The sequence below is a fragment of the Podarcis vaucheri genome (assembly GCF_965113315.1).
Source record: "Podarcis vaucheri genome assembly, chromosome: 12".
NCBI classification, from domain to species: Eukaryota; Metazoa; Chordata; class Lepidosauria; order Squamata; family Lacertidae; genus Podarcis; species Podarcis vaucheri.
The window spans coordinates 17,344,558-17,358,450 of NC_138750.1; the positions used below are offsets into that span (position 1 = coordinate 17,344,558).

The 13,893-nt window shown below is 42.9% G+C and overlaps 1 protein-coding gene across 5 annotated transcripts in view; it reads right to left on the reverse strand.

The window, feature by feature from the left end:
- The window catches only part of NEK11 (NIMA related kinase 11), a 78,861-nt gene that overhangs the window by 34,951 nt on the left and 30,017 nt on the right, over positions 1–13,893 (reverse strand). For all 5 annotated transcript variants that reach the window (XM_082193037.1, XM_082193039.1, XM_082193035.1 and 2 more), the window contains exons 3-10: positions 12,417–12,582; positions 11,746–11,864; positions 8,181–8,245; positions 6,118–6,244; positions 4,854–5,003; positions 4,680–4,758; positions 3,256–3,341; positions 588–707 (exon numbers count right to left, since the gene is read on the reverse strand). In XM_082193037.1, the coding sequence (XP_082049163.1) occupies positions 588–707; positions 3,256–3,341; positions 4,680–4,758; positions 4,854–5,003; positions 6,118–6,244; positions 8,181–8,245; positions 11,746–11,864; positions 12,417–12,582 (912 nt within the window). The remainder of the gene's footprint in view (positions 1–587; positions 708–3,255; positions 3,342–4,679; positions 4,759–4,853; positions 5,004–6,117; positions 6,245–8,180; positions 8,246–11,745; positions 11,865–12,416; positions 12,583–13,893) is intronic.

Below are 13,893 nucleotides of genomic sequence, written 5' to 3' on the forward strand. Positions count from 1 at the left end.
TTCTCCCCCCCCCCGCCAGCCTCCAGATCAGGTCGGGGAATAGCGGGGTGAGGGCGCTCCGCCTCCCCGCTATCCCCCGAGCATGTGGGCTGCAGGCTGCTGCCCACAAGCTTTGCGAGCCGGCGGGACCTCCCGCCGGGCTTGCAAGGCTTGCGGATAGCTTCCTGAAGCCTGGAGAGCGAGAGGGGTCGGTGCGCACCGACCCCTCTCGCTCTTCAGGCTTCAGGGAAAGCCTGCATTCGCCCCATAGGACGCACACACATTTCCCCTTCATTTTTGGAGGGGGAAAAGTGCGTCCTATAGGGCGAAAAATACGGTAAGAGCCTGGATGCCCTGGAATCTCACAACACTCAGAGTTTAGGGTGGTGTGTAACATAGTGTTGGATAAAGCAGTTGCATCTCTTTCTGTACATCAAGGAATGTCTAAATCTCCAATCCGGGGGGGGGGGGCATTTAGGAGAGGCTGACATGAAGACTGTGGATAGCAGACCACAGACCCTTTCTGGAAACAAACTAAATACTTCCCAAACAAATCGAGACTCTGAAGGATCTCCTTTTGGAGGCTAAAATAACGCTGTGCTTCTTACTTCAGCTTCTGCGCTGTCTTATCAGCAATGCTCAGCTTTCTCAGTCTCATTCGTTCACGCGGTGTCATTTTCTGCACTTCCGAGAGGGCCCTCAGAGTTTGTAGGTGTACTTTTTTCTGCCTGAAGAGAGAAGGGTTAGAACTGAAACAAATGTGTGTGGACATTTGCTTTCAAAAATTCAAATGAATAGTCCTGGGCCTGAAAAGCTGAAAACAGGACTAGCCCCAAGACATTTTGATGCATAATGAAAAAAACAAGATGACAATTCTTTCCCCCATTCCAGGAACAAAAACTGACCAAACTAACACAGGGTCAGGGAGAGGTTGTGGGGTGAAGCTGGGCTGGCCGAGGACCTGCTGAATCCTAAACTGGTGCAGCTACCAACAGTGGGTTATGCCAACCTTCCACTGCAGCCAATACAAGTAGAGGAATTTTGAATTAATCAGTTACTGCACTCCTCTACTAAGCTCTTCTGGTATCCACAAGGAATTGGGATGCTCCCTAACTTTATCTGGATCCAACCACTGTCATAAGATATTATATATATCCATTAAAGTCTCATTTCAATATAAATACTTTTGAAGTTTGAAATAAAAATAAAATAAAATTCTGAATGGTGCCATATTACTTTTGTGCATAGATTTGTTTCTACTCTATTCTGTCAATGATAGGTTTCAGTTATTTACAATTTACTGCGCTCTCAACAGTTGTAAAAATGCAATTAAGATGCACAGAACATTAGCATGAGAAAGCTCTAACTGCATTAATTTCAATACCACACTCATTTTATAATTAAATTATGTAAACTTAGACCTTTGAACTCACTTCATTGGACATGAGTAATATTCATTATTTCCTTGAAAAAGAACAAAGGAATACTCCTTGTGTTTTAATAATAGAATCCAAAATGGAAAGGCGTATTAGTGATCACTGTCTCGGCTGACCTCATTATCCAGTGTACCATAAATAAGGGTTCTAGCTTGCCAATGACTGTGAAGCTCATACTGCAGTAGTTCATTAATTATTTTCAAACGTACAATAAGGGCATTAGTAAACAGCCCTCCTTAATGAGAATGAGCTGAAAATGGAGCAGAAAGATATAATCTATTTTAATTAAAACCCTTTATGGTAAAAAGCCAGCCCTTCTAAAAGGTCCTAGTTCTACAAAAGCTTCCGATTGCATCCTGTCTGAGAGCACTTCATCTCTGCTGAATCCCACAAATTATGTACCAACCCTTCTGAGTACAAGGGCAAAGCCTTGGTAGCACAGATTGTCTTCCATCAACTTGGCTTGGGGCCCAGTTGTGCCCATAGTTGTCCAGGCATAACCCAACTTCTGTGGTCTATGCTATGGTAAGCTGTAGGTTAGATTAGTGCAACACATTAGATGTGGGGCTATATCTGAAGGCAGTTCAGAAACTTCAGCTGGTGTAGAATTCAGCAGCCAGGTTGCTCATTGAGGCAAGATGGTTTAAGCATGTTATACCAATCCTGGCCCAAATATACTGGCTGCCAATTAGTTCCCGTGTCCAATTCAAAGCTTAAACAGCTCAGGACCGCAATACCTCAAGGACTGCCTTCCCATATGAGCCGACCTGGACCCTGCAATCATTATCTGAGGCCCTTCTGCCTGCATTAGAAAGTAAACTGATACTATGTTAAGATGACATAGATCTCCTTGCAGTTTAGTGAGATTTAAAAATCAAGATTTCTAAGCTGAACAATGCTTTCCCTCTTTGTTGACTTTACCCATCTCAAAGAAACATACAGAAATGCACTATCTAAGTATAATAAACATTGATTATGGCAGACAAGAGAACAGCAAAGAAAGTAATTTCCCCAGCAGTGAATGTAACAGCAGTTGATTAATGTAATAGAGCAGTAGTAACCACAGGGAAAGAAGGGAAGTAGATCCAATAGAAACCAAAAGGGGTAAGAATTTAATTACTAGGTTTGAAATTTCTATTCATCATTATACCATTGTGTTCTGCTATTGTTCCTATTAAATCAGCTTAATACACGAATTATGTAAAGCAGAGTATGCTATTTACATTGGCTGAAAATAATACACACAATTATCCTTTGTAGAGTAATTGGAAATCAGCATCTTACACACCAGCACAATAAATGGTGCTGTTAATGCCTGCAGGATTTTGAGAAGAACTTTGATGGGGAAATGGTGTGTGTGTGTGTGTACACAGACACATGTTGAATTTGTGTTGAATCTATTTCATTTTTCAGTCTAATCTATAGCCCAGTTTACTGCAAGGCAAAAGTAGACAACCCTTTTAAATTAGTCACAAGTTTACATTTTCATAATTTTTGGGCACTTGGAATACAAATGGTTACCTAAAAAAATGTGCACAATTCTTTTCTCCAAATAACCAGTACACTGTTAGCAACTGACATCACAACCGTATCCAAAACTACCCAGAAGTAAGTCGCACTGAGTTCAGAGAGGATTGTTCCTAGGTAGGTGTAAGTGAATACAAGATTGAATAACTCATCTATTTTTTGCTCCTCTTACACAGCCAATACACTACTACCCTTCAGATTACAACCCCCACCAGCATTGCCAGTCAGCATTGCCTGGGAGTTGTGGTCCACAAGCTCTGGAGGGCACCATGTTAGTTACTCCTGTCGTTCCCCCAAATAATTCCATACTCACACAACGTTAATGATATGAGCAGCTTCTTCCTGAGAATTAAGCGCTGGGTCCTTCAGAGTCATATTTGTGAATTTACACTTCATGTTCTACAAGAGACAACAAAGCAGCCGTAATTGCAACCATTTATTTTTATTACCGTGAAGTAGCCTTTTTGCTACTTTTAAAAAACCCGCACAGTGTGTTCCATTTTATCAGGCTGCTTCAGCCAAATTGACCAATTTAGGCATCCATTTATGGAGTCTCAGGACTCAGCAAATAAAACATTTTAAGTGTGTTGTAAAGTGCAATATGCAAATGCAAATCTAGATGGCAATGGTGAGCTATGGCAAATTCAACATGTTTTTCAAAAAATTCTTTTTTTAAAAAAGTGTTTTCCCAGCGTTTTATATATGTGTGTAGATTCCACCTCAGTCTAACTGTGGGAATAGAAGTGAAAGTCACATCAGAGGTACAGTGTACCAAAATTAAACTTGGTTACAAATCATCCTGTCCCCTTTCCTTCTGGGTGCTACAAGACAAAGATAAAGGGCAAATGGAAAGCACACCATTTTGGCTCCTTTGGTTTTTGAAGTGCCTGCACTAGCAGGAAAAAAATATTGGGTTATACCCAGACTAAGTAAGTTGAATGCAGTTCCTATCAAAGTAATAGAATCATAGAATTGTAGAGTTGGAAATGACCCTGAGAGTCGTCTAGTCCAGCCCCTGCAATGCAGGAATCTCAGTTACAGCATCCATGGCAGATGGCCATCCAACCTCTGCATAAAATCCTCCAAGGAAGGAGAGTCCACAACCTCCTCAGGGAGACTGTTCCACTGTCAAATAGTGAGTCTACTCTGAGTAATAGTGGGCACCACCACCTGTTATGCTGACTCTAACAACATGAAATGAAATATACAGTGGTGCCTCGCAAGACGAAAAGAATCCGTTCTGTGATTCTCTTCGTCTAGTGGTTTTTTCGTCTTGCGAAGCAAGCCCATTGACGGATTGGCGGATTAGCGCTATTAGCGGCTTTTAGCGGCTTATCTGCTGATCGGATCAGCTGATAAGCGGCTTAGCGGCTTAGAAAAGGGGGGGAGGAAAAAAAACCGCAGGAACTCGCAAGACATTTTCGTCTTGCGAAGCAAGCCCATAGGAGATTCGTTTTGCGAAGCACCTCCAAAACGGAAAACTCTTTCGTCTAGTGAGTTTTCCGTCTTGCGAGGAATTCGTCTTGTGGGGCACCACTGTATATCCTTCCCCATTTGAACACACAATGCTCTGTTCAGTATCTTATACAGAATGATTTGGATTGAAGTCCCATATTTCAGTGGTAGGTCTGTGGAAGTAGGCTTGTGACTGTTTATTTGGTCCTTTATAGGGCTCATTCTTTTCTATGTGGATGACAATTTCCACTATTAAGTCTACTGTTATTTCATTTCAAATACCTGTAATTGATCACGAACGTATGGAATCCTTAAAATCTCTGCAGCGGATGGCCTCTGTGAAGGATCCTTGCTCAGCATGCTGAAATATTAATGATACGAAATGAAACCTATTCTCATGCAAACTATAAAACCGCTGTGGGTGAAACCAGTTTGAAACAAAAACAAAAAACCCACCTGTGCAGCAAGGTATTAAGTTCCCTTGGATAGATTGCTGGCAGAGATGGCACTTCACCTTCCACAATTTTTAAAACAATGGACAAAAAATTGTGACCAGTAAATGCATGATCCAAACAGCACATCTCGTACAAAATGCATCCTAGGGACCTGAAAGGAAAGTAAATAAAATGAAAGCAATTCAAGGACAAGAAAATTCTAAATTCAGCGTCTGGTGACTGCTTGCAATGTTGCTGCACTTTAATCCTGGTCATACAAAACTATGAGCCCCTTTCTACTGAAAATGAAACACACTTTTATCTCAGTGAAAAGCCTGTTCTTCCATTTCCACAGGGTTCATAACGTATAATGTAAGTGATATAAAAGAACAGAAGGTCATAAAGTAAGTGTCGCCTTGCCATGGCCATATTCAAGTTGCACTTCCCCACAGGATTAATCTTGGTGTGTGGGTGGAGAGACTGTTTGCAAATGTGTAGGCAAAGCAGGCTGAAGACGGAGCTATTTGGGTACCTCCCAGTTTTTGCCCCTGTTAAAAAAAATGTTTTCTTAAAATAAGAACAAAAAGAGGAAGAATGAATGTAAAAATAAAACTAATAGGGTATGTGAAACCAACTGTGGGAAACTGATTTTACAGGATATAAGCTCTGAAGCTTACCAAGTGAAGGGATGAGGGAAGGAGAGAACACGTAAGTACATATGAAATATTATGAGGCTGATTTTTTATTTTTGCAAGAAGTTTTTTTAAAAAACTGTTAGAAAATAATAGTTCAAATTATCAAACCCCCAGGAAGTGCGGATCCGATGAAAAACCAGGTGCTGGGGCTATGGCAGGGCTGCTTTAAATCCCCTAGGAGTGGACCTAAAGGAAGCCTACCTGCCCTGTCAGGCCTGCCCCCAGGCCAATTTGAAGGCAGGCTTGAATCCGAAATGCCAGCCGGTGAGTTGAACCTGAAGCTGCCCTCACCAGCTGGGCAGTCCTTGGCACCAGGGCCCCTGTTGGGTGAGGGTGCTAGGAGGCATTGTCAGTCCGCAACGCAGCCGCACTCAAAGGATAAGCAGATATGTCCTTGAATACATTTATTTTTGCAATAGATACATTTCAGCAACATGGAAGCATATTTATTCAAATAATTTCATTTCTTCAGAGAAAGGAGAGATAAGCACACAACCTAAGCAGAAAGTGACCTAGAAGCCAGTGCTGTCTCCAGCATGATCGTTACGATTAAATGAAAGATTCACGTGAAACAGAACGCTGCCCGCTTACCAGATGTCTGATTTTGTGTCGTAACCCTGGTGTTGCAGGGCCTCGGGACTCATGTAGAAAGGCGTCCCAGTAAAAGTAGTTGCTAAATCACAGGATCCCATCAAGAGACGAGAAACACCAAAGTCCCCTTGAAAAATATTTTGAAATATAGTTACTTGAAGGAAAAAAAGGGGGGGTACAAAGCTAAATGACATATTCTAGCCTGTGCTATTTTATATCTATTTTAATTAAATGTGCAGCTCAGAGAGTTCATAGGCATGGGCATATCTTCTGACTTTTGGTTTCTCTCATTCTCTCATGTTACCAGCCTTAAGTTCAGTCCTGCACACTTCCACATCAGTTTGCAATTTATTTATTTTTATAATGAAGTCCTCATAAAAATCAATCAGCATTTTAGTGCAATTTTTTTTTTCTAAATATAGTACATTTTCCAAAGCAATTTCCCTAATATAATGCATTATTGTATATTATTTTCAGTAATATATGCTTTATGCCACTTTATCCTAGCATATTCCTTTCTGTACACATTACTTGGCTAGAGAACTGCATTGCAAAATTCAGAGAAGTGCCAATTTGGATGATTTTGGCTGCAGAGTGGCAGTGACTATCTAGGGTTAATTTTTCTGTTATGCTAACATAGTGGGCACTATGCACCTTGGGAATAAAGAAATATGTATAAGCAAATTGTAAAAAAATATGTATTCACATTTGCTGTTGATGGTTGTCACATGATTACATGCACCTGAATAGTTACAAGCACTACACATGCACAGTGCAACCTAGTTCACACAAACCATGGCTTAGTGCAGATGCACAAATGTGCAAGTTCCCAGAGAGATCATGGCTGCTTTGCTCTTCTTCCGGTCCCGCTGCTGCTGCGCTGCTGTGAGCTAAGCCATGGTCTGTTTTACCATGCTGACCAAACCTGATCTTGCGGTTTGTTTCACTCTAAATCAGGCTTCCTCAGACTCGGCCCTCCAGATGTTTTTGGCCTACAACTCCCATGAACCCTAGCTAGCAGGACCAGTAGTCAAGGATGATGGGAACTGTAGTCTCAAAGCATCTGGAGGGCCGCGTTTGAGGAAGCGTGCTCTAAACCATGAGCTATAACCAAGGTTTATTCTATGGTTTAACATTCATGGTTTGTCTGGAGTGAGATAACCCACAAGCCTGGGTTTGGACAACCTGCTAAGCCAAACAATGGCTTAACTCACAGCAACCCAGCAGGAGGAGGACAGGAAGAGGAGCAAAAGAGCTGTGATCACATTTCCAGGAGCCTGCAAATTTGCACCCAGCCATATTTTGGTTTAGCGTTATGTGCGAATTGAACCTATGAGAAGTAACTGTGGAATGCACACTGGATCCAACTATACAGTACAAAATTTCATGCAGCCAGAAATCATTTCTATGGCACACCGACAAACCACATGACACTTATTTAATGGGGCAGAGGTTTCACTGGCCTGTATGAGGAGCAATAAGGCTGCACCTCTCCACCGATCTCTCAATGCGTAACTACATCCAACATCTGCATTAGCATTCATATGCAATGCTCTGTTACACCCAGGGATTGTACAGATATAACCAGACAAAGATAAGCTTTCAGAAACTTCTGAATAGCATAGGCATCATTATGTCATATATTTATCATTTTAAAAAATATGGGCTGCAACAGAAAAAGGTGGACTGCAACAGAAAAGTACCATTTTTAAAATGGAAAGAGGGGTATAGATAAGGAGGGGGGAACCCGCTCCCTGCCCCAAGATGCTTTTCTCGTCAGTGAAGCTCTCATACCAGGTGTACTTGGCCAGGAGAAATGCTTTGGAAGACAGGGGCAGATTCTGCACTCCCTGCACCCAACAACCTTGGCTACTGGCTGGGGTCCCATCTGGCATCTGCCCTGGGCCCATTTTTGCTGGTGCTCTACTGAGTGCTAGGACAGCTTGGAGTCTCTGTTTACGTTTCCTGCAATGTCCTGGAGCACCCCAATGCAGCATCATTCCATGGCACTGTGCAAGCGGAAATGTTACGCAATAATAAAATCACATTGAAAAACATCTTACCAATTTTAAGAAGGTTGTTTTTCAAAAAAATATTCTTCGCTTTCAAATCTCTGTGAAGTATTCGCCTGAATATGAAGAGAAATGAAACTATTTCAGTAGGATGAAAAAGTTAATAGCACATCTTACAGTCTTTTAGACTATTGTGAAATGTACTCCTTGCTCCTAATCACCTAACTTTGAAGTGCAAATGACACTGAACACATTTACTATCGCTGGACATACTTCCAAGCAAACATGTATAGGACTGAGCAGCATGTCAAATTTACTTCCAAATATTGGCCACCAGAAACCCCTACAAGAAAGTGTGTCTAACGTGAATGAATTTATTATTTCGGTCACAGACCAGTTCCAGCCCACATGCAATATCAAGGAAGTCATAAAGCACGATAGGGATACATTTGAATTTGCAATTAAGTATAACAGGGAAAATACAGATATAGCAACAGTTAAAAAATATATAAATTAAAACTTAGTCACCAAAATATAACCTAAAATTATCATTTAAGGCCTTAATCATCATGATAGCACAGCTTGTTCCCTAAGTTGTATGGCAATCACACAGAATTTGCCTACCCTTAACATGATCTCAGGATCCTTGTCCTCTACCAGGGATTTTAGACATTGAAGTTCGGATTCATTTGGAGATTTTTGCATAGCAGGGGTAATAAATCCCAGGCATATTCCATACAAAATCAACCAGAAACTACATTTTAATCATAGTTTGAGAAGAAAGACTGCTCCTGTGAAAACTGTGAATGAAAGGATCTATATACACATTTAACATGTGCAGTAGTATCTTCTTTGCTGCCAATCACCATAATCTACCAATTTCATACAGGGATTAATCACAATGGAGATACAGATAAAAATGCAGCCCTTTGCCATTACGGATCTGTTTCCACTGAAATTAACAGGACAGCCCACAAATGCAATAGCTTTGTGAGCCCTAGTTAATAGAGATTGGAGTTTGCTATAGCACAACATGTAGTGGAGACAAGCAGACGGAACACAAGTCTGAAAAGTTGTGTGTGTGTGTGTGATAGGGTTCCAACTTCTGATTTAGCATGGAGCACTGTCAGAAAGAATAATCAGGGCCCAGAGGAGACACAGGAACAATGGACACTGTAAGAGGCTGTGATATTTACTACTTTCACGGCAGATCCTAAACCCCAGAAGAACATGATACTCCTGAATCTTTGTTGCTCTGGGAACTTCTCTCTCTCTCTCTCTCTCTCTCTCTCTCTCTGTGTGTGTGTGTGTGTGTGTGTGAGTGAATAATTCAGATTTTAAAATTGCCCATCTGCTCTTCAGCAGTATACCCTCTTTTTATTTGGCTCACTGAATGGCTGCAAATATGGCCCAAGCCATTTAGGGCTCATAGTCAATGCTAGCACCTTGAGTTGCAAATATACAGTGGTACCCCGCAAGACGAATGCCTCGCAAGACGGAAAACCCGCAAGACGAAAGGCTTTTCTGTTTTGGAGGCGCTTCGTAAGACGAATTTCCCTATGGGCTTGCATCGCAAGACGAAAGCCCATAGGGAAATGCTGGCGGTCGGGAGCAAAGACTTTCGCCCACAGCCGGCCTTCAGAAGAGGACCTCTTCTGAAGGCCGGCGGGGGCAAAAGTCTTTGCTCCCCCCCGCCTGCCTTCCCCCCCCCCCGCCTGCCCCGGGCGATCTTAAAATGCTGGCGGGCGGGAGCGAAGCGTTCGCTGCCGACCCCCAGCATTTTAAAATCTCCAAGGGACAGCAGAGAAGTCTCTGTCCCGGGGAGATTTTAAAATGCTGGGGGTCGGCAGCGCTTCGCTCCCGACCCCCAGCATTTTAAAACGCTGTTCCGAAGGGGGGGCGGGGACACCTGCCCCAGCCGCCCCACTTCGGAAACCTTTTCCGAAGTGGGGAGGGGGAGCGGGGGACACCTGACCCAGCCGCCCCACTTCGGAAACCTTTTCCGAAGTGGGGAGGGGGGCGGGGACGCCTGCCCCAGCCGCCCCACTTCGGAAAGCTGTTCCGAAGTGGGGAGGGGGGGCGGGGACACCTGCCCCAGCCGCCCCACTTCGGAAAGCTGTTCCGAAGTGGGGAGGGGGGGCGGGGACACCTGACCCAGCCGCCCCACTTCGGAAACCTTTTCCGAAGTGGGGAGGGGGGGCGGGGACGCCTGCCCCAGCCGCCCCACTTCGGAAAGCTGTTCCGAAGTGGGGAGGGGGGGCGGGGACACCTGACCCAGCCGCCCCACTTCGGAAAGCTTTTCCGAAGTGGGGAGGGGTGGCGGGGACACCTGACCCAGCCGCCCCACTTCGGAAAGCTTTTCCGAAGTGGGGAGGGGGGGCGGGGACACCTGACCCAGCCGCCCCACTTCGGAAAGCGGTTCCGAAGTGGGGAGGGGGGGCGGGGACACCTGACCCAGCCGCCCCACTTCCGAAACCTTTTCCGAAGTGGGGAGGGGAGGCGGGGACGCCTGCCCCAGCCGCCCCACTTCGGAAAGCTTTTCCGAAGTGGGGAGGGGGGGCGGGGACACCTGACCCAGCCGCCCCACTTCGGAAAGCTGTTCCAAAGTGGGGCGGGGGGCGGGAACACCTTCTGAAGGCGGGCAGGGGGCGAAAGTCTTTGTCCCCCCTGCCTGCCTTCCCAGGGGCTTTTAAATCGCCCCGGACAGCGGAGAAGTCCTCCGCTGTCCGGGGAGATTTTAAAATGCCGCCCGCCAGCACTTTAAGATCGCCCCGGACAGCGGAGAAGTCCTCCGCTGTCCCGGGGTTTTTTAAAATGCTGGGGGTGGGAAGAAAAGCCCTTGTCCCCCCCCCCCAGCCTTCAGAAGAGGTCCGGGGACAGACTGTCCCCGGACCTGGTCTGAAGGCGGTTTCCCTAGGAACGCATTAATTGATTTTCAATGCATTCCTATGGGAAACCGTGCATCGCAAGACGAAAAAACCGCAAGACGAAGAGACTTGCGGAACGAATTAATTTCGTCTTGCGAGGCACCACTGTAATAGCATTTCTATGCTTTCTCTGATAACAGTGTGCACCAAGAAATCCAAGACCTGAAATGTACATATTAATTATTAAAGATGCTCGCAATTAAAAATGGATGATGCAATAAAAAAAGAATATGGAAAAATAAAATTGTTGAGTTGGCAGCATGTGACCGGATAGTACTACTAAATAGTGGTCACCTTGAAACCATCAAAAGGTGTTTAAAAATTCATTGTTTTGGTCACTAAAGAATTAAACAATCATTTTAAGAAAATTTAGTAGTTCATATGATCAAAAGTATCTATTAAAATAACCCATGGGGATTTAAATATTTTCTTGCCCTGTTTTGCAAGAATGATGATGGTGCTGAGAATTCTGGGAATGGTACTACTCTGCGTGGAACTTAAAAGTCAAAACTTGAAAAATATACTCCCATCCATCACACATTAACAGTCCTATTCCAGGCGGCGAAAGAGAATTTTATATCAAAGGTAAGTAAAGGCTAGTCAGCAAATTTTAATTTTCACTTTAATATTAGCAAGCAAGAGGTGCAAAATGTGCTCGTTTATAACCATTTCAAAGCAAATGACTGTACCTTTCATGCATGTAGTTGACTCCAAGTAACAACTGTATAAACCATTCTACTATCTGGCTTTCAGGAAATACTTTGCCAGCTTCTTTGTACTGCTGAATGTTAAAGTCGAGGTCTCGACCCTGAAATGCAGGAGCAAATTTACAATCAGAAACATTAAATTGCAACTACATTGAAATTAATGGGCGGGAACTGCTATCAACCTGAACAGAGCTAAGATCCCTCCAGTTTGATGAAAAATGCTTCAGGGCTGAAGCTGTGGTTAGTACATGTTTCCGTAATAGTTTTAATAACACAGATGTTCTACGCAAATCAAAATATTATCATGAAAGCTTTCCTTTTAAGTCCAAGGCCAAAAAACCAAACTAAACTAAACTAAACTAAACTAAACTAATAACCACAAGATTTGTGGTGCTAATTATTATGAAGTTGCCAAGGTTCTTATGCCAAGCCAATAATGATTGTCTTGTGAACCCTTGCTTCCTAACCTGTGGGTTTTGGCAGGTCACCAACATATCCATGATAGAGATGGCACTATCCTGGTGTGCAGAAGACCATCATGAAAGCTACAACATGTAACAACCCACCACCTAATGATTTCTATGCAATATTGCACACATTTCCCCATCCACTTTTTAGGAATATACATTCAGCAGAAGTAAATGAAGTCCTACCTCACAGTATTCAGTGATGATGCAAAAACTCTCTCCTTCTACAAAGCTGGTATAAAATTTGACAATGGCTGGGTGGTCTAGCCTGGACAGCAACTGCGCTTCTAGATTTGCCTCAACTGTTTCATTAGGCTTGATGTCTCCCACAGAGATCTCTTTCAAAACTTTCCTGTTGATAGAAAAAGAGAAGGAAAACATAACATGGATTGCTTTCACACTAGCCCTTTTCTCTGGGATTGCTATTTTTCGTTCATGTGCTTTTTATAGAGGATACCCTTGCTGTCAGATTATCTACAATACATTTTTTCCATGCTTTGAATTGCGATAATTTCTTAAACAATAGAATACCTGTCTGAACAGGCAATGTACTATCAAGCCCTTTCTGGGGTCTTGTGCGTTTAATTTAAAGTTTATGGTTTGAAGGTCCTATCAATTTTATCACTTTTGTCAGTTTCTGACTTCAGAAACACAGGAAGCTGCCTTATGATGAGTCAGATCATTGGCTCATCCAGCTTAAAATTGTCTACACTGAGTTTTGTGAAGGATTGTGAAAATTATATGATTCCCCACCCCCACCCCCATTATGGCAATAAAACCAGCAATTGTTATTATTCTCCATACATGAAATAAATTCATTAACAAGAAAAAGCGGATTTTTAAGGACTCAATCAAAGTTTAAGTTGCTAATTCTGAGCAGTGAGAATAAATGCTTACTGGAGAGAACCTGTAATATGCTAAGGAGATTAACTGTGCAGCAGAATTCTTATCAAGGCAGATGAAAATATGGACTTAGAAGAATTTGTGGAAAGAAATACAGTGGTATCTCGGGTTAAGTACTTAATTAGTTCCGGAGGTCCGTTCTTAAGCTGAAACTGTTCTTAACCTGAAGCACCACTATAGCTAATGGGGCCTCCTGCTGCTGCTGCGCCGCCGGAGCACGATTTCTGTTCTCATCCTGAAGCAAAGTTCTTAACCTGAAGCACTATTTCTGGGTTAGCGGAATCTTTAACCTGAAGCGTATGTAACCCGAGGTACCACTGTAGAGATGCATATGGCAGGAATTATACACCTTTCAGGAATTATACGCCTTAATCTTCAGGAAAGCTTTTTAAAAATTTTGTTCAGATGATACTTTACTCCAAAAAGACTGAAACATATATATCCCAGGGTAGGTAACAAATGCTTGAGATGTGGGAAGATAGTAGACATACTGCATGCTTGGAGGGTGGGGAAGAGATATACGTTTATTAACAGGTTCTGGGAATTAGTTTGGAGAGTATTAAGGAAATGACAAATTATTTTGCTTCGTTACATCAAAAAGAAAAGAAAAGAAGTAAACCAAGAGGATGAAGAGCTGCTTATTTATTTACTTAAGGCTTCCAGAATAGCAATTTGCTAAAAGCGGAAACAAAATGTATCATCAAAATAGAAAAGGTTGCCAAGCTAGTAAATGTTTTATTGAAAAGTGCTCATTGTTTTT